This window comes from Pyrgilauda ruficollis, unplaced genomic scaffold (assembly GCF_017590135.1).
Source record: "Pyrgilauda ruficollis isolate IOZ18807 unplaced genomic scaffold, ASM1759013v1 scaffold141, whole genome shotgun sequence".
Taxonomy (NCBI): Eukaryota; Metazoa; Chordata; class Aves; order Passeriformes; family Passeridae; genus Pyrgilauda; species Pyrgilauda ruficollis.
The window spans coordinates 1,141,234-1,163,899 of record NW_024512655.1 but is presented as its reverse complement, the minus strand read 5'-3'; the positions used below and the strand labels follow the sequence as shown (position 1 = coordinate 1,163,899).

The window sequence follows — 22,666 nt, the reverse complement described above, 5'->3', positions numbered from 1 at the left end:
CTGCATGGAAATATAAACAATAAAAATGAGAAGTTAATGACAAAAGGTAAATGCAGACTCAATGTTTCTGTGGTGGAAAAAAACCCCAGGAGTTACAGCCATAGGAAACGAGAAACCCTTTTTATTTTCAGGTGACAGCTAAGAGGTAAACACAAAATGAATGCTCTGGATCAAAAAATAGAATTCACATTAGAAAGTTTGAAAGAGCTGAACACAAAGGGTTTGAGTCACTGTTGCAATTCAGTCTTGCAGGACCATGGAATTTGCAAAGAAATTGCATAATTTAACAGGGATATCAGTGTTTCCATGGGTAAAAAACCACCCCGGTAATTATGGGGTTGCCAGTTGACAGTAATTCCTGGGAAAATGATGTAACAGCTGTGAGGGAGTTGGATTAACTTTGAGAATTACAGGAGGAGAATATAATTAATACAAATCAACACGGGGCTGTGGGAATCAGATCTTGTCAAAACTAATTGAATTGATGGCACGTTCGGAAAAAAATCAGATTTAGTGAACATAAATACCAGTGATGTAATTAACACCAAAAAGGATGTGGTGTGACAAATCTACAGGTTATTTTAGGAGGTTTTCCTGGAGAATCTGTTGGAATCAAGCTGGGGTTGGTTGATAGACACACAGGGGGTGTTGGACTGTTCCCATTTGTGGTGGTTTCACCCTTGCAGTAACAAAATATTCCCCAAAAAGGGATTGCACGGTCAGGCCACACTCGCCGGGAGAGAGCAGCTGAGAACGGATGTGCCATAAAATTTCTCCCCATTTTTGACCTTTAAAATCAGCTCCTTTTCCCCCCTCCCCTTGGTGCCCAGAATCCATTAACCCTTCCTGGCCCAGCACAACACCCCTCTGGAGGGCCCCCACCACAAATTCCGTGATTTTCATGGCAGGGGCTGCTCTCTGCTCTCCGCACAGCTGGCAAACAGCACAACAACAGCCCAGCACCTCCTGGCCGTGGTCAGACCCTGCAGCAAACAGCCCCGGCTGTGTTCTGTGCAGAAAAGTGTGATTCCTCCTCGGATCCGTGGCTAACACGCTCAGGCCGTGACCACAAACGTGCTGTTCCTCCAGTTGGTTCTAAATAAAACCTCCCAGCTCAGAGCAGGGGCACAAGTGCTGCTGCTGCTGCCTGTCCTGCTGCTGTCACAGGTCCTGTCTGCTCACTGGGACAGCAGTGACACCAGCAGGGCTGGCAGGGCCAGGTGGCACTGGTGCCTTGAGAGGCTGACCTGGAACAGAGGCTGGACAGTTAAAGGAATAAAGTGGGTTTTAAAATAAATAAAGGAAGTTAAGGGCTAGACAGAGTTAAAGGAATAAAGTGGGGATTTATTAAAAGGCCTTAAAAAGGATACAACTCGGGCAGTACAAGAGCCTGGCCAGGTCTACACCCAAGGTGGACTCCAAGTCATGGGTTTTCACACTTTTATCAGTTTTGGTCCATTTCCATATTGGGTTAACTGTCCAATTCCAGCTCCAGGGGATGCAGTCCCACCCTCCCACTTTGCTCTCCTCCATTCCCTGTTGTTTTACACTTTTTGGGCATGGAGCTGCAGCAGTGTCCTTGGTTCTGGGGCTGGAAAAGGATTGTTTTGTGTGACTGAGCTGCGAGGAAAACTTGCTAACACTTTATATGAAGCTCAGGGTTATATCCCAATGCAGTACAGAATGTGGAAAATGTGAAAGCTCAAACTTAAGGCATTACACCAGAGGTTGAGGACAGGCCTGTCACCAGCGTGAGGGCACAAAGCTCTCCCAGAGCCCCTGGATCTGCTCCCAGGAGAGCCTGAATGGTTGGGCAGCAGCCCCCCTGCACTCCAGGAAGGCTTTTAGAGCTTTCAGTTATTTATAGAAGCCAAAGCAGGAGCAGCAGGAAAGGGGACACGAGGGGCTGCAGCCGGGCCAGGCATTCCGGCTCCCCCTCAGGCCTCAGGGCTGGTGCCAGCAGCTCCTGCAGGCCCTGAGATGGCCTCAGCATTCTCCTCCTGGGGAAAAGCTCTGAATGGTCTCAGCATTCCCATCATGGGGAAAAGCTCTGAAATGGCCTCAGCATTCCCATCATGGGGCAGAAGCTCTGAAATGGCCTCAGCATTCCCCTCCTGAGGAAAAGCTCTGAGATGGCCTCAGCATTGCCATCATGGGGCAGAAACTCTGAAATGGCCTCAGCATTCTCCTGCTGGGGCAAAAGCTCTGAAATGGCCTCAGTGTTCCCATCCTGGGGCAGCAGCTCTGAAATGGCCTCAGCATTCCCATAATGGAGCAGCAGCTCTGAAATGGGAATACAAAGCCCCTCACACCCACCCAGGCCCCAAACACCCTCAGCTGAGCCTGGGGTTGGGATTGGGCAAAAAGCTGCTCCTTTTAGCTCAGCTGTGCCACAGCAGAGCCTTCCAAAGTGGTTTGGGCCCCTCTGGCTTCCTCTACCAACACCCCCACCAGCAGGGCCAGTCCCGGCTGGGCTCCAGATGGGAGTTCTGAGCCTCAAAGCCTGCACCCAGGCAGATGAGAGCTCACAGAATCACATCCCAAGTCACAAGGGATCCACTAGATCAGAGTCCAACCCCTGGCCCTGCCCAGACACCCCAACAACCCTACCCTGAGAGCATTGCCCAAATGCCCCTGGAGCTCTGGGACCCCTTCCCTGGGCAGCCTGGGCAGTGTCCAACACTCTCTGGGGAAGAACTTTTCCCTGATCTCCATCCCAAACCCTCCCCTGACACAACCTGAACCTCCCCTGGCTGCTCAGGCAGATGCAGAGCAGTGCACCCTCTGCCTGGGATCCCTGCCCTGGCTGGAACCAGGAGCAGCCCCAGGAGCCAGCCAGGGAAGGGAAGGGAGAGTGAAGGATGCACGAGGCAGGATCCGATATCCAAGAAAATGTCTTTATTGTACACGTTGGCTTCTATTGCTTGTATCCCCTCCCCAGTCCCACGTAGTGCAAAAAATTCAGAGAAACAGAGTTCCACATAAATAAAGTCGGATAAGTTACAGAGAAATCAAAGTGACAACGCTTGGACATGGATCTGGACCAGGTGTGCCCAGCAGGGAGGCCAAGGGAGCCTCTGCCCCCAAATCAGGGCAGGGGCTCCTGCCTGGCCCTGCTGGGAAAAACCCCAGAATCCGGAGCCCCCTGGCTTGGGGATGCTCCTCTGCTGGGAATTCAGACAAGGAACATCTTGGGTGAGACACCACGGACTAAAACTGGCAGGGAAGCCACACAGAGTTGTTCTCCTCCCCTCAGACAGGGTTGCTACGCACAGACAGACAGACACAGACACGCGTCCCCTCCGAGCTCTCCTCCTCCTCCTCCTCCTCCTCGGCAGGGGACGTGCAGCACCAGGAGCAATCCCACCCTGGCATCTCCCAGGGCAGGTGCTGACACCTTGTGTCCACACAGTGTGGGTCGGGGGGCTCGGGACCCCCAGAAGATGCTGGGGAATTGTTTTGCCCTTTTCCTGCATAGTTTGGGCAGCAGAGACAGGAGGCTCCCTCCTCGCCGGGTTCCCATGGGTCAGGCTCAGTGGGATATTGCTCAGGGCCCAGCCAGGGGGGACAGGAGTCACTCTGCCCTGTCCCTGCTCCTCAGGAAGCAGGACAGCACCACACAGGATTTGCAGTGTGGCCGCTGAGGATCCCAACGGAAGCCAAGGGCACGTGGCACCAAAATTCTCCCAGCTGCTGCATTTTTCACTTCCCTCAGGTTTTGCTCCCAAGGCACAGCTCCCTCTCCACTCTGCAGCAGCCCCAGCTGGAGCAGAGGCTGAGCCACTGCCACATCTCATTCCTAGTTTGAAACCAGCCCTGTTTCCCCCTCAGCAGCTCCTGCACTGCAGCTCCTGGCTGGGCTCCACTCTCCCTTCATTCCTGACTCCTCCTGAGCTCCTCAGCACCTCGGGCCAAGCCCAGCACCAGCCCCTTCCTCCTCTCCATGGGGCTTTTGGGCTGCTCCTCCTCCAAAGGGGGCCCTGGAGCCAGGGACACCTTGATGTGAGCCCAGCAGGAGAGTGAAATCCTGATGTTGGTTACAGGAATGGGATGGAAAGGGTTGAGAGCTCACTTGGGTAGAGGCACATGCACAAAACAGAGCAGATTTCACTGGTTTCATCATTTTTTGAACAAAGCAGATTGCTCTGACCTTCTTGGGGCAGCCCACATGGACCAGGAGACAACTGCAGAGCCTGGACACCCACAGGGACTTCTGCAGGAGAGGGAGAGCTGCTGGGCTGTGACAGGCTGGGGCAGGGAGAAGGGACAAAAAGAAGATTTGGAGCCTGTTCCAAAAGCCAAAAAGGCCTCCTCAGCCTGAGAAGCTCAGACTGTCCTTGGGGAGAAGCTGGAGGGGGAAGCAGCCCTGGTTTCCAGAAGCTGCTGGGAATTCCAGGTGTACAACGTGAGGCACTGTGAGTGGGCTTGTGAGGGAGGCCAGTGGGCTTGGAAAACTTGCAGGCTCCTGTCCAGGGGAAATGAGACTGCCAAGAAAAGGATCTGAAGCTGGGGAGTCCCTGTCTCATTTTAAACTCCTCTTTCAGAAGAGTTTAAAAAGCAGAAATCTCTTGAAAATTGAAGCAGAAATCTACTTGAAAATTCAGGCCCACAAGTACCACACGAGTGAAATCTGAGCTCTGTGAGTGAGAACTGGGGAGTAAGAGGGAAAAAAGGAGAAAGGAACACGAGTTCCAAACAGTTGGACCATATTTGCAATGCTACATTTGAACACGATTGAGGTACCAGTGGTTGAGTCGTTCCTCTGTGGTGTGGAGAGCACCTGACCTGTGCCTCAGCTCATGGCTCACACACACAGCACACCCTGAAAACACCACAGCACGGGAGCTCTGGCTCTAGGACAGGCCTTACAGTGCTAATTTATCCAAGCTTTAGTTCATTAAAGTGGTTGCTTAATTGCCAGGGAGTCGCTAATTGGAAACGGTCCCTCCCGTGCTGCTTTTGGCATCTCACACATGCACACACCCCACCCATCCAGAGAGAACTTCCAGGGCATAGGAATCATCTCCTCAACAAATGAGAAAAGGAACTGCATCCCTTCTGCTGCCTCGAGAGCAGAGGGGATGGGGAATACCAGGGCAGTGTATAAAATAAAGGGATATGAAGTCATATTAGCGTTCAAATAAAAAAAGGCAAATAAAAAAATTAATACCCAAAAAAGTAATGCCAGGCAATCCTTCTCGTTCAGAAGGCTGGACTGTTCTTTTTCCAAGAACTGATTCCTTTCCACAAACCCAGAATCTGCTTTGCAGAGAGGGGAACAGCAAACAGGCCAGGCCATTCCCAGAGAGTCCCAGTCCTGGAGCCTGGGCCAGCGATGGCAGCGATGCCACCAAGGTCCCTGCGGCCACCTGCCTGGCCAGAGCCACGCTCAGCTGGGATCCCAGAGGGTCAGGGGAGCACTGGAGGGGTCAGGACCCTCCCCATCCTGCAGGGCTGTGCCTGGGCTGGGCTTCTTCTCTTGCTGTGGTTAAGGCATCAAAGAGACACCCTCGGAGCAGGGCAGCAGCCCCAGAGTCCGGAGCAGTGCACACAGGCTTGGGCTGAGTTTGGCTACAGTGACATTCAGAGGAGGGGGGTTGCACATCGGCCGTGTCCCCCGGGGCCACCACGGGGCTGGCAGTGCCCGGTGGCACGGCTGGAGCACGGCAATCCCAGAAGCGGCAATGGTTCGGGTTCCCCCTTGCCCAAAGGAGCTTTTGGGGGGTGCTGGATGAGTCTGGCCGGAGGGAGAGCCCCCTCTGCTCGCCCTCCAGGGAACGGCCGGCCCTGGAAGCACATTTGGTGGCCCTGGTGACCCCGTGGGTGTCCCCAGAGCAGGGAGAGCCCCCCAGAGCAGGGCTGGGCTGGCGTTTGTGCTCCCCGCTCAGAGCGAGCGGGTGCCACCGCTGTCCCCCGGGGCCGAGGCACGGCCGGGCTCGGTGTCAAAGGCTCGTGGAGGACACCGAGAGGGTGGGCGAGGAGGGCGGGGGGAAGTTGAGGAGCTCCAGCACGGCCACCCCCACGCTGCTGCGGCGGGTGAACATGCAGGAGGCGGCCACCCACTTGTTGGTGCGGGGGTTGTACTTCTCGATGGAGTTCAGGCTGGAGCTGCCGTCGTTGCCCCCCACGGCGTAAAGCCACCCGTCCATGGCCACCAGGTCGTGGGTGCTCCTGGAAGGACGGAGCAGAGAGCACAGGGGTGAGGCTGGGAGGTGTGGGGGGAACTCAGCATGGCAGGGACCTGCCCAGAGCTCTGGCACCCCACAAACACCCAGTGGAAATGAACCGCTGGGGCACAAACAGGCAGAGCACAGCACAGAGCCACACATCTCCCCCTTCACTCTGACACTCTCGTCCAAACCTCATCAAATACCAAACCTCATCAAATACCAAACCCTCTGAGCCTAAAATGCTTGGACTTGCAAGCTTAATTCCTCCCACAGCCCAGCAGCACCTCCGTGGGCTCAGCCAGCTCAACCCCTGGTTCATTATGGCCACACAAACTGCTGAGGATAAATCCCTCTGCAGAACATCCCTGCTGTGCCCTCCTGGCTCTCCCTCCAATCCCTCTCAGCACAGCAGGAGCGTGCTGAGCCAGCCACAAACCCTAAAACCCCGGGATGTGCCTGTGTTTTATGGCACCACAAGGTGAGATCCCCGCTCCTGCTGCAGCAGCTGAGGCTCCAGAAGGGCACAGCCCCTTACCTGCGGATGTTCATGGGGGCCACGCTCTCCCACGTGTTGGATTTGGGGTTGTAGCGCTCCACGGAGTTAAGGCAACTGGTGCCATCATTGCCACCAGCCACGTAGAGCATCCCCTCGAGCACGGCCACGCCCGCGCTGCTCCGGCGGCTCAGCATGTTGGCAATGGGGCTCCAGGTGTTGATCTGGGGACAGGGAACCCATCAGCCACCCCACGGGGCACTTCCCGCACATCCCTGCCAGGTCACTTCTGTGGGTCAGTCCTGCTCTGGCCACGCAGCTCCTGGCATGAAAACCCTTCTGGGGGGACCTCACTTCTTTCCTCCCCGCTGTCCCACAGTTGCCAGGAGGAATCTCAGCTGCCTGGCTCAGAGAGCACAGCAGCAGCTGGCAGGAGCCATGCCAGGGGCACAGAGATCCCCGTGCCAGGCCACCAGTTGTGCCCCAGCTGAATGCCAGCCCAGCCCCGGGGATTGAGCTGTATCTATTTCTAAATTGTGTGAGCGCAGCTGGGGCTTTGCAGTTCACGAAAAGCCTCCAGGACTTTCTCTTTGATCTTCCTGCAGTGACTGACCCTGCTGGAGCAGAGCTGTGTCCCTGGGCACAACACGTGTCCCCAGCCTGCCACACTCCCTGCTCACCACGCTGGGTGTGCAGCCAGCAGGAGCTCAGCTGGGAGCTGGGAACTGCTCAGGGCACGGACAGGATCCCTGCTGCCCACAGAACCACGGGCAGCGGGGCCAGGGGCTGTTCTGGTGGCCAAAACCTCACAGAGAGCTCTCACAGAGCAGCTTGGGATCACTCTGCTCAGGATTGCACCCTGGATGCCCTGTCCCTGCTGATCCCACTCCACCTCACAGCCATGCACGGTGGGGTAAGGCCTTCCTGAAGAGGGGAGAAGCACAAGAGTCACCCAAATCTCCCACATTTACCTGGGGCTCGTACTTCTCCACCGTGGCTAAGTGTGACGAGCTGTCATAGCCCCCAACTGCATAGAGGTTGCCTTCTGCAAAGACAGAGGAACAGGCATCAGCTAAAGACACATCTCTGTCCCAGCACAGCCACTCACAACGTCACAGGTGCCACTCTGGAGGTGCCCACACAGGTCCAGGCTGAGCCTCACCACAGGTGCCACTCTGGAGGTGCCCACACAGGTCCAGGCTGAGCCTCCCCTGCCCCGGGCAGCTCCTCCCAGCATGGCCAGCCCGGCTCCCTGCCCTTCCAGCAGGAGCGGTGTGAAATATTCATCAGGCAGCTCCTCTGCAAAGCCTCCCAGAGAGCTCCTGCTGCTGCTGCTGCTTGACCTCCTCATACAGTGCTCCCTGCCGGAGCCCCGGGGTATTTTTAGCACTTTCCTGCAGAGGCTGGAGATTTTTAGCAGGATCGGCTGTGGCAGGCTCAGAAGGAGCTGGGGATGGAGGGGAGGGGAGTTCTGAGTCAGCAGCAAGAGCTGAAAGCAGAGAGCAGGGCAGGGGACAGGCACGGGGACACTGGGCCAGGTGGGAAGCATCCCCAGGGAGATCCAGCTCCTGCTGGGATGAGAGTGGGGCTGGGATCATCGCTGAAAGGATTGTCCTGCTTCCACAGTGAAGGACTGATCAGGCTGTCCCTTCCTCTCCAGGGACAGGGGATCCCCCACAGGCAGCCCCCTGCTCCAAAGTAGAAGGGAACAATTTGTGGAACCTCCAGAGCGTGATGAACCCCAGGTGTCAGGGAGTCTGAGAAGGGCAGAGGCAGGGAGCACACCAGGACGTGGCAGAGGGGGCAGGAACTGGAGCAGAGCAGCAAAAGGAACCCTCAGCAGTGCAGGAGAGCCTGCCCAGGACCCCCCAGCCCCCCTGGCAGCACCCACCCAGCGTGGCCACACGGACGTAGCGTCTCCGGGTGCTCATGGCAGCGATGGAGGTCCAGGTGCCCGTCAGGGGGTCATACCTCTCTGCGCTGCAGGGACACAGAGACAAAAGGTGGGACACTGGAAAAGCCCAGGTCAAAGCTCTTGGACACGGGGCAGCTCCCAAGGGAGTTGGGGATAGACAGGGGAAAAGGAGGAGCTGACCCAGGCTGGGTTCTGTTGGGGCAGAGGACCACAAAGTGGGGATTTTTTCCCACTGGAAGAAGGAGCTGAGTTGCAAAACATCTACTGAAGGGTCAGGAGCAGGGCTCCCAGCTCAAGGACAGTGCATGCAGGAGCAGGGAGGGCTGGAGCAAGGCAATCCCTACCTGTTGAGGCACGAGGCCCCGTCGTACCCCCCGGCAGCATAGAGGAGCCCATGGAGGGCTGCCACACCCAGACAGCTCCTCCTGGTGCCCATGGACACCTCGGGCTGCCAGGAATTGGTGACAGGGTCGTAGGACTCCACCGTGGCCAGGTCAGAGGTCCCATCGTAGCTGCAGGGACAGAAGGGGAGTAGAGGCTGCTCAGAGAAGCTGTGGCAGCCCCTGGATCCCTAAAGCGTCCAAGCTGGATGGGGTTTGGAGCAAACTGGGATGGTGGAAAATGTGATGGGTGGGATGAGATGAGCTTTAAGGCTCCAAGCCAAACCAGTCTGGCATTCTAAGGGAAAGGGAAGGGCAATGCCCCAGTTCAGGAGGGGGCATTGCCCATGGGGAATGCCCATGGGGCATTTCCCACACATTCCTGCCAGGCCACTCCTGTGGGGTCAGCCCTGCTCTGGCCACAGCTCCTGGCATGAAAACCCTTTTGGGGGGACCTCACTTTTTTCCTCCCCGCTGTCCCACAGTTGCCAGGAGGAATCTCAGCTGCCTGGCTCAGAGAGCACAGCAGCAGCTGGCAGGAGCCATGGCGGGGGCACAGAGATCCCCGAGTGCAGGGAAGGGGCTTTTCCACGGCCACCCCAGAGATCCCAGGTCATGCTGCCCATCCGTGCTCCCAGAGCAGCCCCATGCCACCCTCCCTGTGCCCCCCAGACATCCTGGATCATGCTGCCCATCCGTGCTCCCAGCACAGCCCCGTGCCCCCCAGAAATCTGGGATCACACTGCCCATCCGTGCTCCTGGACCAGCCCCGTGCCCCCCAGAGATCTGGGATCACACTGCCCATCCGTGCTCCTGGACCAGCCCCGTGCCCCCCTCCCCGTGCCCCCTTACCCTCCCACGGCGTAGAGCTTGTTCCCAATGGCCGCAACGCCCACGCGGGCCCGGCGCGTGGACATGGAGGCCACCATGTGCCAGCGGTCCGTGCGCGTGTCGTAGGCCTCGCAGTCGCCGTGGATGGCAAACAGGCTCCCTCCACCTGCTCGGGGAGGGCGAGGGGAGCAAACACAGCCCAAACCCCCCCGGGATAGGGCAGGAATTCGGGGCGGGGGGCGGCAGGGCCTTACCCACGGCGAAGAGCACGGTGCTGGCCCCCTCGCAGCGCCGCGGCCGCGTCCGGCTGTTGCCCAGCACCCCTCTCTGCTCGGGCATCAGGTGGTACTTGAGGGCCTCGATGAGCAGGTCCTTGCACTCCGAGTGGTGCCGCACCAGCAGCTCCGTGTCCACGTTGCTCATGAGGAAATCCCGGCTCAGCAGAGGCAGCCGCACGCACTTCATGAGCTGGGGGGGACAGCAGAGCATGCTTGGGATGCGGGCGTGGGACAGGGCAGGGGGACAGGGGGAGCTGAAGGGGGACAGGTTGAGATTAGGGAGAAATTCTTTACTCAGAGCATGGCACAGGCTGCCCTGGGGCTGCGCCATCCCTGGAAGTGTTCAAGGCCAGGCTGGAGCAGCCCGGGATAGTGGAAGGTGTCCCTGCCCATGGCAGGGGGTGGAACAAAATGGGATTTAAGGTCCCTTCCAGCCTGGAGTGGAAGTGGTAGGACAAGGACTTGCTGCTCCTGCCCTGTCCTGCAGCTTCCTCCAGCCATGTGCCCACCCAGCCCAGGCACTCAGAGATGGTGGGCACAACCAGCCCCCTTCCCAGCACTCTCACCTCTTTCCCAGCCCACTGTCCCCCTTTCCCAGCACTCCCTCCCCATTCCCAGCACTCTCAGCCCCTTCCCAGCAGGCTCACCCTGGGCACGTGCTGTCTCCTGCTGTCCACGTCGTGTTTGACCCAGCTGAGCACAGCCCTGTACACTTCCTCCTCCGAGGGCACGTTGAGGCTGTCGCTGGAAATGAGGTCCAGCACCTGCAGGGTGGGGTGGGGAGGGGAGTGCTGCTTGGAATGGACTGGGAGGAAAGGAGACATTCCCAGCTCCCAGCACGGTGGAGCAGCAGTGCCAGGGTCAAAGCTCTACCTCCTGGACATGCTGGGGGTTCCAAACAGCAACCAGCTGCTCCAAAAGCAGCAGGTGCAGCTTTGTGGGGACAGCTCTGACCACCCTCCCTGGCTCTTCTTTTCCCCCCACTGTGGCTGAGGCTGCTGCAATGCCTGACAATTCTCCCTGATGTCACTGGCAGTGGCAGCAGGGAGATGACTCCGCTGGCATTTGTCCCTTCCATATTTCCTGGGACAGACCCAGCAGCCCTGGCTGCTCCAGAACTGTCCTTTCACCTGCCAAGGGCTGCAGAGCTGCAGCAGGGGGAGATGTGGACCCTCCCCTCATTGTCACCCTCCCACTGCCCCGGGGATGGGTGAGGGGAGGTGTCTGATCCTGATCCACACAGGTCGGTGATGCAGAGCAAGGACTGGGAATTGTTCCTGCCCAGGGAGATGGGCCAGGGCCACACTGGCACCACATGATGACCAGCAAGAAAGATTAGCTGAGCTGATTTAAACATGCCAGCCACGTGCCCAGGGCAGCCAGCACCCATTCCCTGGGCTGTGCTCCCAGAGCCAGGGCAGTGTGCTCAGAGCTCACGTGGCGAGCACCAATGACCAAAATGACCCCCTCTCCTACCCTCCTATCCTTATTTCCCGTGGCATTCAGCCTGCTGACAGAGCTCTTCCCATAGCCTGAACAGAGTGGGGCCAAAGCCCAGAACCTGGCTAAACCCCCTGCCAAACCCCATCCCCTCATTGCACATCCCTCGGGCTTTTCCCTGACAGAGACAGAGCAGGACAAGCTTTGCTGCACCCAGACCTGCACACTGCCAGCGGGGCCTCACCTGTTTTAGGGGCAGCAGCATGAACTCCTCTGTCTTGGACACCTCCACGAAGTGCTGGAGGACGTACTTGTGGGCAGACTTGAGGAGGTCGCTGCAGGAGTGGGTGTCAGCAAAGCCCCGGATGCCCAAACAGTTGGAGGGGTCGAGCTGGCTGAGCAGGAACTTGCAGCAAGCATCCCGCACACCATTGAGCTGAAGCAGGCTGGCAGCAGGAAGAAGGGTCTGGCACAGTGGAAAAGAATGGGGGAAAAGGGAGTTTCCAGGGCAAGGAAATCATTTTCACCCTCGTCCCACTGTGAGGCAAGAGCAGAGCAGGTTTAGTGAGCACCTCCAGGCACAGAAGCAGAGAAAGAACAGAGCATTCCTGGTTTCTAAGGTGAAGAACAGCTGGGAAGGACACCTGTAACACCCCCCAGGGCCAGGAGAATGGCAGGTGCTCAGGAACAGGGCTGGGAACTGCACAGAGCTTTGAGGAGCCACCTCTGGGAAGGGAAGCAGCTCAACTCCCTGACCACTGCCAGACCCAGCTGCCACCACAGGAGCAGCTGGCAGTGCTGAGCAGCAGGAGAGAGGAGTGCCCAGGAGGAAAATGTGATACAGAACAGCTTTGTGGAGAAGGGGGATGTGGGGAACAGCTCCTACCTGCACATTCCCCTCTCCCACCACGATCTCAGCTGTGTAGGCGTACTGCACCAGCTGCTCCAGAGCCTGGGGGTCGATGTCATGCAGTGTCACATGGGTCTGGCGGCTCTCACTCATCTCATCTGGGGCAAAGGACACCAAAAATGAACAAAAACCCCCCAGCAGGGCTGTTTCCCCCCCAGAGGATGCGTGGAACGAGCTGCATCCACCTCTGCATCCCAACCCAGGGAGGTTTTCTGTTGCTCTAGGGAATGGGACCAGGACTGGAGGAGGGACACCAGGATCCCAGGCAGGGAGCTGAGGACAAAAGGAATCAGGGAAGGGAGTAGGATTTAACCATGCATGGAATGAGCTGCATCCACCTCCACACCACAGCCCAGGGAGGTTTTCTGCCCAGCTCTTAACAAGGAGAAGCTGAAGGAATTGGGGGCCAGGACAGGAGAAGAAGCACCAGGATCCTGTGCAGGGAGCTGTGGGCAAAGGGAATCAGGGAAGGGAGGGAAATGGAGGATTAAACCATGCATGGAACAAGTGGTTTGTTTCTGGAAGGTTTCCTGCCCAGCTCTAGGGATGGGGGCCAGGTATGCAGGATGGGGGACAGGGTCCTGTGCAGGAGGGGGACACCAGGATCCTGCACACGGGCAAAGGGACTCAGGAAAGGCAGTGAAATGAGGAATATTCCTGCTCTTACTCACAGAAATGACACATGAAAGAGCAGAGCAGTGAGAACGGGGAGGGGGACAGAGCAGGGAAGGGACTTGGAGAGGGGAGAGCTGCCAGGGAAGGGATTTGGAGAGGGGAGAGCTGCCAGGGAAGGGATTTGGAGAGGGGAGAGCTGCCAGGGAAGGGATTTGGAGAGGGGAGAGCTGCCAGCCTGTCCCTGGGGAAGAGAGGACTCTACTTGCTTGTGAACATGGCGTGGAAGTAGGGGCTGCACGACGCCAGCACCACCTTGTGGGCCTTGATCTCCTTGGTGGCCACGTGCAGGACGATGTCGCAGAGCAGCCCCCGCTGCCTCATGCGGTTCATGCACACGAAGGCGTCGTGGTAGTGGCGCTTGGAGTTGTGGGAGATGCTGTGCCCGTCCCGGTTCAGCAGCTGCACTCCCCCCTCCATGGCTGCGGCGGGCAGCGAAGGGGGGAGCCCCCTCCCACCGCCTCTGCCAGGGGGGAAACAGAGGGTTAGCCTCAAAGAGGTGACCTGGAACACAGGCTGGGCAGGGGGACAGGAATAACCGGGGGAGATAGTAAATGGCCTTCAAAGGATTCACCTTGGGCAGTGCTAGAGCCTGGCTGAGGCTACACCCAAGCTGGATCCAAGGTGGACCCAAGATGGATCCAAGGTGGACCCAGGATGGATCCAAGATGGACCCAAGATGGACCCAGGATGGACCCAAGACAGACCCAAGACGGATTTAACATGGACCAAGACAGACCCAAAACAGACCCAGGATGGACCCAAGATGGACCCAAGATGGACCCAAGATGGATCCAAGATGGACCCAGGATGGACCCAAGACAGACCCAAGACGGATTTAACATGGACCAAGAAGGCCCCAAACAGACCCAGGATGGACCCAAGATGGATTCAAGATGGACCCAAGATGGATCCAAGGTGGATCCAAGATGGATTCAAGATGGACCCAAGATGGATCCAAGGTGGATCCAAGATGGATTCAAGATGGACCCAAGATGGATCCAAGGTGGATCCAAGATGGACAATGGGTCACGAGTTTTCACACTTTTATCAGTTTTGGTCCATTTCCATATTGGGTTAACTGTCCAATTCCAGCTCCAGGGGATGCAGTCCCACCCTCCCACTTTGCTCTCCTCCATTCCCTGTTGTTTGCACTTTTTGGGCGTGGAGCTGCAGCAGTGTCCTTGGTTCTGGGGCTGGAAAAGGATTGTTCTGTGTGACTGAGCTGTGAGGAGAACTTGCTAACCCTTTATATGAAGCTCAGAGTTATATCCCAATGCAGTACAGAATGTGGAAAATGTGAAAGCTCAAACTTAAGGCATCAATGCAGGCTTTAGCCCTGGGTGATCCCTGTGGGAGCCACCACAGCTCAAGCACCCTGTGCTGACAGCGACCCTGACAGCTCTGACCAGGCCCTGCCGAGGAAATGTCACTTGGTTCAAACAAAGAGGGGAAATTCAGGTTCAATATGGGGAAGGAATTCTTCCCTGTGAGGGTGGGGAGGCCCTGGAATGGATTTTCCAGAGAAGCTGTTGCTGCCCCTGGATCCCAGGCCGGGCTGGATGGAGCTCAGAGCACCCTGGGATGGTGGAAGAAGGTGTCCCTGCCCACGAAACCAGATGATTTTTACAGTCCCTTCCACCCAAAACCATTCTGTGCTTCTAGGAAAACAAAACCTGCCTGATCAAGGAACATTTATTCACACAGAGATTCCCTCCCCCTGCCGCTCTTTGCATCCAGGCTGCTCCAAAAGGCCTTTGGCTGCCTCTGTGCCAGCAGCCCCCAGAGCTGGGGGGGCGAGGAGAGGATGACTGAGCAGCAGGAGGAAGGAGGGGGAGGCAGCAGCAGGGAAAAAACAGCTTGAACCCAACCCGAGCTGCATCCCTGCGGCGAGAGAATCCCCTCAGCCCCCGCTCCTGCACACCTCCACATCAGCTCTGCTGAGCCTAAAAATAGCAAGCCAGCATCCTGTGCCTGCTCAGCCACGGAGGCAGCCTGCTCCTGCCTTTTTAAGGAGCAGTTGTAGCGCTACGAGAGTCTGGGGGAGGATGAAAAAGATGAATAAACATGTTTCCTGAGCGGGGAGAAGCCTGCAATGCCCTTTGCTGTTGGCATCGCCCGGGTGCTACGAGGTCCCTGCTCTCCCAGGGCCTGTGCTGCCTTCCAGCAGGGACAGCAGGATGTCACCGTGCCCTCGGCAGCAGGGAACAACCCGGGAGTGTGGTCCTGTCCTCCCACATCCCATTTGGGAAGCTGCAGCATCCCCAGGACATCCCATCTCCTAATTCATCTCCTAATTCCCACCTGCTGGCTGAGATGCCCATAGAAAGGAGGGGTTTTGTTATTCACATCCCTGAATTCCAGAGGGGCAGGGTTGGGCTCCAGAGGGGCAGAGTTAAACTCCAGAGGGGCAGAGTTAAACTCCAGAGGGGCAGGGTTAAACTCCAGAGGGGCAGAGTTAAACTCCAGAGGGGCAGAGTTAAACTCCAGAGGAGCAGGGTTAAGCCCCAGAGGGGCAGAGTTAAACTCCAGAGGGGCAGGGTTAAGCCCCAGAGGTCCTTTCCCAGAGCTGCTTTAGGGCAGGGAGCAGGCAGAGCTTCCCCACCTCTCCCCCCATCCCCAGCCAGGGTTTTCCTGCTCTGCCTGGGCTGCTCTCTCTGTGTCATCCCTGCTGAGCACACTTGTCCCCATCAGTATTTCAGTCATGTCCCTGCTCCTCGTCCCTCCAGGGGGCTGGGAGAGGGGACAGGAGCCCCCAGATCTGCAGCAGTGGCAGGGCTCAGAGGGGACAGGCAGGACACAGCTGGGAAAAGGTGGCATTGCTGCTCCTGGGGATTTGTGAGGAAGGGTTTGCCACCCTGGGGCAGCACCCAGAGGGCACAGCAGGCTGGGGGTGCTGCTGGAGGCTTTGGGGGGAATTCCAAAGAGTTGGAAGCTCTGGGCTCACTTCCAGCCCTGCCACGAGTCACTGTGGCCCTGGGTGAGTGACAAGGGTGACACTGTCCTGGGGACACAGTGACCCACATGGCCAGGAGGCAGAGCTCAGTGTCCTCTCCCTGTGGTCCCCAGGGCTGGCACAGGACTGTGTGCCACCCACCCTGAGCTGTGACACCACCACGGTGTCACCCAGCCTGTGACACGGCCCAGCAGGCACAGGGAGGTGCCACCCCAGCCACTGCACTGCCACTGGGCTCCACAGCTGTCCCCAAAGCAGGGCACAGTCCTGGCAGCCTGAGCCAGCTGTGCTTGGGGATTTTTTTGTCTCCAGGCTCCCCGAGGAGCTGCTCACCCTCCTGCCAGCCCCACGGGACAGTGTCACCCTCCTGGCATGGGGCTGCTTGGAGCCCTGCAGTGGGCACAGTCCCCCCTGTCCCCTCCACCCCACAAGAACCCGTTCCCATCAGATCTCTGCTTTAACGGGTCAGAACAAAAGCAGTGTGGAAAAAGGGCAGGAGCAGCCCAGTGCTGCTCCCTGTGCCGAGCTCCCCACCTCGCTGGCAGCACCGAGCATTCCTCATTTCCCTGCTAAAACCTCATTGCCAGGAAATGAGGGTCTGTGGGCTGTCAGTAATGGGGAACCCTGCCTGCCCCACAGGAGACACTGGAGCAGTGTCCAGAGCTGCACAGGGGGGAGGAAGCACAAGCCCACTTTTGTGGGCAGCAGCAGCAGTGCACGTGTCCCCACGGGCTGGGACGGATGTGCTGCCTCCCTTGGAATAACTCTGAGGTTGTGGCACAGAAAAAAAAAACCCAAAAAAACAAAAAAAGGAGGGTTTGTTTGGCTTCTCTGCGCCAGAGCGTGGCCATGCATAACAGCTCTGTTAATTAATGCAAATGATCCCTGCCCAAAGGGAGGCCTGTTCTCTCCACACAAAAAAAACCATATTTTGCTGGGAGTGAAAAGAAGTGTGCTGAGCAATAAACAGGGAACAGAGCATCCTCCAGGGAGAAGTTCTGAGCCTGCCCTTTCCCCAGGAAGGCCCTGGAGAATAGCTTTTTGTTGACAGCCTGGATGGGGATTTTGTGTCTGGCAGGAGGGCTGGGAGGCAGCAGGGCCACATCCTGTGCAGCTGCTCAGATGGTGGGGACAGGGGATCAGGGCACAGCCCCCATGCCCTCAGGCCTGACGTGCAGCCAGGCTCCAATCCATCCCCTCCATGTGTCCCCATCCCTTTGTGCCACGTCCCTGCTGGAAAATCAGCTGTTTGTGCACAGCTCTGCAGCTCCCACACAAGTGCTGCCTCTGGAGAAGGCACAAAGCTCTCAGTGGCACTCAGCTCAGCGTGTCACAGCAGCACAAACAGCTCTGCAAGGTGGCACCGTGGGGCCAGGTGCCCTCCCAGGGCAGTGCCCTCCAAAATGGCACAGCCAAACTCCCCCTGGGATGGAGCAAAAGCTTGGATCCCTGGGCAGGGAGAGGATCACAGTGGAGCAGCATTTTTTATTGATCAATAATCAGGTGCCAGGGCTGTTTTCACAGCTACAGCAGATCTGCACTGCCCTTACCCCTCAAACTTGGATATCCCAAATGATTCCTTCTTCCAGAGGGCTGATCACAAAATAAATTGCATTCCCACCTCTCCTGCTCCCTTCCCCACGATGAACACAAGCAGAGAGGATGGGAACCATTCAGCTGTGCCTGTCCAGGAGCCAGGTGCAAAGCAGGCACTAAATCCAGGCAGCTGTCACAACCTGGATGTGTCACATCAGCGCCACTGACACAGAAAATAAAACGCTCTGGGGTTCAGTCCTTTCTCAGCCTGCACCCAGGGAGCTCCCAGAGGCACTGACACACTCCAGCTCACACCAGCTTCACTGTGAGCTCAGCCTGGCAGAGCTCAGCCTGGGAGAGTTTAACCTGGGAGAGCTTAACCTGGGAGAGCTCAGCCTGGCAGAGCTCAGCCTAGGAGAGCTCAGCCTGGGAGAGCTCAGCCCGGGAGAGCTTAGCCTGGCAGACTCAGCCTAGGAGAGCTCAGCCTAGCAGAGCTCAGCCTAGGAGAGCTCAGCCTGGCAGAGCTCAGCCCGGCAGAGCTCAGCCTGGCAGACTCAGCCTAGGAGAGCTCAGCCTGGCAGAGCTCAGCCTGGCAGAGCTCAGCCTAGGAGAGCTCAGCCTGGCAGAGCTCAGCCTGGCAGACTCAGCCTAGGAGAGCTCAGCCTGGCAGAGCTCAGCCTGGCAGACTCAGCAGGCTGGCAAGGAGCAGAGGGAGGGAGCTGCTCTGGCAGCAGGGGGATGCTCTGAGCTGCAGATCCTCAGCGCTCCCCACGGCAGAGTTCTGCACCTGTGCAGCGGTCAGGGCTGAGATTTTGGACGAAGTGTGGCAGCAAGGGAGCTGTGCCTCCTGGAAGCAGCCCTGCCCTCAGTGTGGGGCAGGAATTGGGGAGCTGGCAGTGCCAGGGAAGCTGGAACCCCTCGGTGGGGACACGAGAACACACAAATGGGGTGAGCAACGGGGACAAGGAGCACAGCCTGGCCTTAAAACACTCTCCAAACCTCCTCTCCTCTCATTGCCTCTGCCCCTGCTGCTCCTGCAGCTGCCTGGAATGGATCTGCTGCCAGGGAGCCTCGAGGCAGGGCAGGGCAGCACAGCCCAGCCAGCGCTGAGTCTGCAGGACTGAGAATCCCCAGCTCCCAGGAGGGCTGGGGCTTCTTTCTTTCTTTCTTTATTTTTAATGAATTAGGCATAACTGACACGCACTGAATCCTCCTGTCTAGACATCTGCAGAGAAGTGACAAGCTGCCAGGGAGGATGTGGAGCCTCGGCAAGGGGGTGGGGAGGACAGGGAAAAGCTGCACTCCGTTGCCAGCTCCAGGCACAGAGACAGCGCTGGCTCCGGGCAAGAAGGGCTCCCAGCACTCTGACCTGGGCACAGCCTCTCAGCCCCTCCCCGGGCTGTCATCAGTGGCCCTGGTGCACACACCAATCTCTCCTAATTAAAGCCCAGCTCCTCGTTATTCCCTGGGGAGTTTTGTTTGGAAGCTCCAAGCTGCTCTCAGTCACCCCAAAAAGTGAGAGGAGGGAGCACGAGGCAGAGGCTCAACGCCCTGAGACATTCCCATGTATCAGAGGGATGAAGGGCAGCCTCATCATCCTCATCTCAGTGCCCACAGCCTTGTCCTCACCTCCCACAGGCAGCAGCTCTTCCTTCAGCCACCTCCAAACTCAGCTTTTGTCTCCCCTGTTTTGCAGCTCCAAGCAAGGCTCCATGCTTGAGGGATTCTGAGGCATCTGTGCCAATATTTGGGTCATTTTCAAGTAATTGGTCGTGAGGGTCAGGACTGGAGGAGGTTTGGGGCTGCTGAACTCCCGGGTTAGGGAGGAGCAAGGAATGGAAATGGATTCTTGCCTTGAGATGCTCAGCAAAACGTGCAGGTCCCCAGCTGCTCTGGGGTTAGACTGCAGCTCCCAGAGCCCAGCACAAAGCACAGCACAAGCTGAGCAAAACGAGCCCTCTGGCTCTGAGAGGAGCTGCAAATGTGGGTCATGTCCCGATTCCCCTTCCCAGTGTCCCCAGCAGCCACGGCAGAGGAGCCTCTGTCACATCCCGTGCTGGCTCATGGCACAGGCAGTGCCAACCTGGGCACACACAGCCAGAGCCCTGCCCAGGCAGCAGGGCCAGGCCCAGCTCGGGTGCAGTGCCCATCCTGTGACAGAATCTCTGTCCCCAGCTCGTTTTTCAGACAGGTAAACACGAGGGGAGAGCGCTCAGGCAGCCTGAGCTGGGCACAGCCACACTGCTGCCTCCCAGACCTGCAGCATCCTTGGTCCCAGCAGGGACTGTGCCAGCTGCTGGTGGCTCCAGGTGACAGAGGGCCAGCTCAGAGCAGGTCACCACTGCTCAGCAGTGCCCTGGTGTCACAGGACAGTGATGAATTTGAGGAGACACCACATGGCTTCTAAAGGGAAGGATAACTCCGTGACACGAGGCAGCAGCAGCAGGGAAAGCAGGAAGAAGCACTCGGATCTGCTGGCTGCAAACAGGCAGGGAGATCTTTCACAGATGGACATGAAGCCATTCTGCTGTCTCTCCAAACCACCAGTTTGGGCACTGCCTGGCTCAGCCCTGTCACACCACAGGGATGACAGGTCAGGGATGGCTCCCAAAGCCCCCTCCAGCCCCTCTCTGCCAGCCCAGCTCTGCACCTCCTGCTCTCAACAAGCTCTGAGCTTCTGTGGAGCACTGGGAAAGTCTTTCCAAGGCAGGAAACAAAAGGATTCCCTCCCATCTTCTGGCCAGCAGCAGCACAGGCCACATCCCCAAACGCTGAGCTGTGAGGAGCATGTGACACCATGGCCTTGAGCTCACTGGCACAACGGGGGCCTGCCAAGGCCAGCAGGTCCCAGACCTTGGCAACTGCAGCTGGAGGAGCTCGAATTCCTGTCCCTGAGGAGCCACATCCTTTAGGGATGGTTGCAGCAGGCCGGGCAGAGCAGATGGAGCCTCTCAGGCCTCCCAAGGCCAGGCTCTGCAGGCAGATCCAGGACTCCAGCGGGGCTGCCCGAGCTCTGGAGCTGCTGAGGCTGAAATGCAGCAAAGCAGGGGCCCAGAGCAGGCTGCCCAGCACATCTCCAGCCTTCAGAGCACGCCTGCTCTGATTTCCACGCCTCTCCAGAGAGCCAGGCTGGCCGAGGGAGCGGGGGCAGATGGCTGCTGTCTGTGCTGGCAAAACAAAGCTGTCCCAGTGCCACCCCCGGAGCTGCCCTCGGCTGGCAGCGGGCACAGGGACCATCCCAGCTCCCTGAGATGCTGGGGAGCAGCTCCCTTTGGATGCTGGGCTCCCAAGCCAAGAGAGCAGGTGCCTGTTCTGCCTGCCAGCTCCTGGTGTGCTCTGAATTAGCTGCTCTTTGCTGTGATTCATTAATCACTCAGTGCTCAGGAAGGAAACTCAGATCTCTACACCCAACATCTCCCCGAGTCTTACTCAGTGCTGTGCTGAATAAAGGATTGCCAGCAGATGTTCACGGGTCGGGAGAGAAACTCGGGGTGCAGAGGGAAGGGATTGCAGAGAGGGCTTTGCTTTGGCTGCAGGGATGAAAACCAAAAGGCCACTGGACACTGGGGGGTCAGTGAGCCCCAAAACACCAGACCTGGAACAAACTAAAGGCTAAAGGTGCTAAAGGCACCCAGAAACATCCACGTGTTGCTGAATCACCTCCAGCAATGCAGAGCCCCCCGGGATAATGCTGTGGGACAGCAGGGAGTCACAGCAGAGCTGGCATCCTGCACAGAGAGCCACCAAAGCAAGGCCACTGCTCCTGCGGGCTGGCACAGAAGGGACAGCCAGGGACAGCCAGGGACAGCCACCTTCTCCTTCCTGCCGAGGTGCAGGGCTGTGTTCCCCGGAGAGGGAGGCGTTTGCTCAGGCAGCAGAACCAGCCCAGCTGCCAGCCTGGCCGGGAGCAGCTCCAGCTCCAGCAGCGATGCTGTGGCTCAAGGAGAGCCCTCTGCCCTGGCAGCCACTGCAGAGGCCACCAAAAAGCTTGGAAAAGCCAGGAAAACGCTTCTCCCGGTGCCCTTCAGCTGCCAGCCCCGAGCCCCCGAGGGCAGGGGACAGGGCCGGGCCAGCCCCGCTCTGCCCGGAGCTGCGGCTCTCCCCTTTTCCAGCGGGATCCGGCCAGGAGCCGGCAGAGGACAGGGGAGGAGGGCACAGGGATGCTGCCGGCCCCGGGGGCGATGCCGCGGTGCAGAGAGAGCGGCCACAGAGGCTGGGAAGGGCATGGGTCGTTCCAAACCCCTGCAAATATTTGGGAACCACACCAGTTGTGCCAAAACCTCGGGAAGCGGCGCCGCTGGTCCCCCCACCCCGGTCGTGCTGCGTGGTACCCGAAAAACAAACTTGCTCACAGAGGAGGGATGCGCCGGGAGTGATGGAGCGGCAGCTCCTGCGGGGGTCCTGCCATCATCCCCGGTGACCCCTCCGGTGTGTCCCCATCATCCCCCGGTGACCCGTCCGGTGTGCCCCCATGCCGTTACCCCTCCGCTCCCCCTCCTCCCGCGGGTCTGAGCGCCCCGGCCCTGCGGGGACAGCGGGAGAGAGAGGAGGAAGAAGAGAGAGGAGGAAGAAGAGGGAGAGGAAGAGGCAGACGGAGAGGGAAGAGCACAGGAGGTGCGGGCGGCAGGGCCGTGCCCCGGCGGTACTCACGGCTCCGGGGCGGCCAGGGCCCAAGCCGGGGGATGCTGCGGGTCGCCGCTACCCCCGCACCGCCGCCGCCGGCCCCGGCCGGGGATTCGGGGCGGGCCGGGGGCGGGCAGGTGCGCGGCGGAGCCGGGGCGGCCCCGCGGCTGCGGCTTCCTCCGTCACCCGGAATAACCCCGAGCTCCGCGTGTCCGTGCGCGGGCCCGGCGCAGCGAACCGAGCGGCACCGGCCCCGCTGCGGGCCCGGCACCGGCACCGGTACGGGGGCGGGGCCAGCGGAGGGGGCGGGGCTAATCGACAGAACAAGGCGGGGCGATGAGGATAGACCACGCCCCCGATGCCGCACAAAGGGCGAGGGGCGGGGTTAGTGAGGGGGCGGGGTTAGTGCTGGTGGGCGTGGTCTGGAGGGGTGTCCCAAAATAATTTAGGCAGGGAAGGAGT

The 22,666-nt window shown here is 58.6% G+C and overlaps 1 protein-coding gene across 1 annotated transcript; it reads right to left on the bottom strand.

Moving 5' to 3' along the window:
* Window positions 1-2,902: 2,902 nt before the first annotated feature.
* Window positions 2,903-22,400, bottom strand: KLHL17 (kelch like family member 17). The gene is made up of 12 exons (XM_041460298.1): window positions 22,232-22,400; window positions 13,299-13,552; window positions 12,394-12,515; window positions 11,752-11,973; window positions 10,715-10,831; window positions 10,044-10,257; window positions 9,811-9,955; window positions 8,923-9,090; window positions 8,555-8,643; window positions 7,635-7,708; window positions 6,706-6,887; window positions 2,903-6,171 (listed from the first exon to the last, which is right to left on the bottom strand). The coding sequence occupies exons 2-12, from the start codon at window positions 13,507-13,509 to the stop codon at window positions 5,943-5,945; spliced, it is 1,773 nt and encodes a 590-aa protein (XP_041316232.1). The 5' UTR covers window positions 13,510-13,552; window positions 22,232-22,400; the 3' UTR covers window positions 2,903-5,942.
* Window positions 22,401-22,666: the final 266 nt, after the last annotated feature.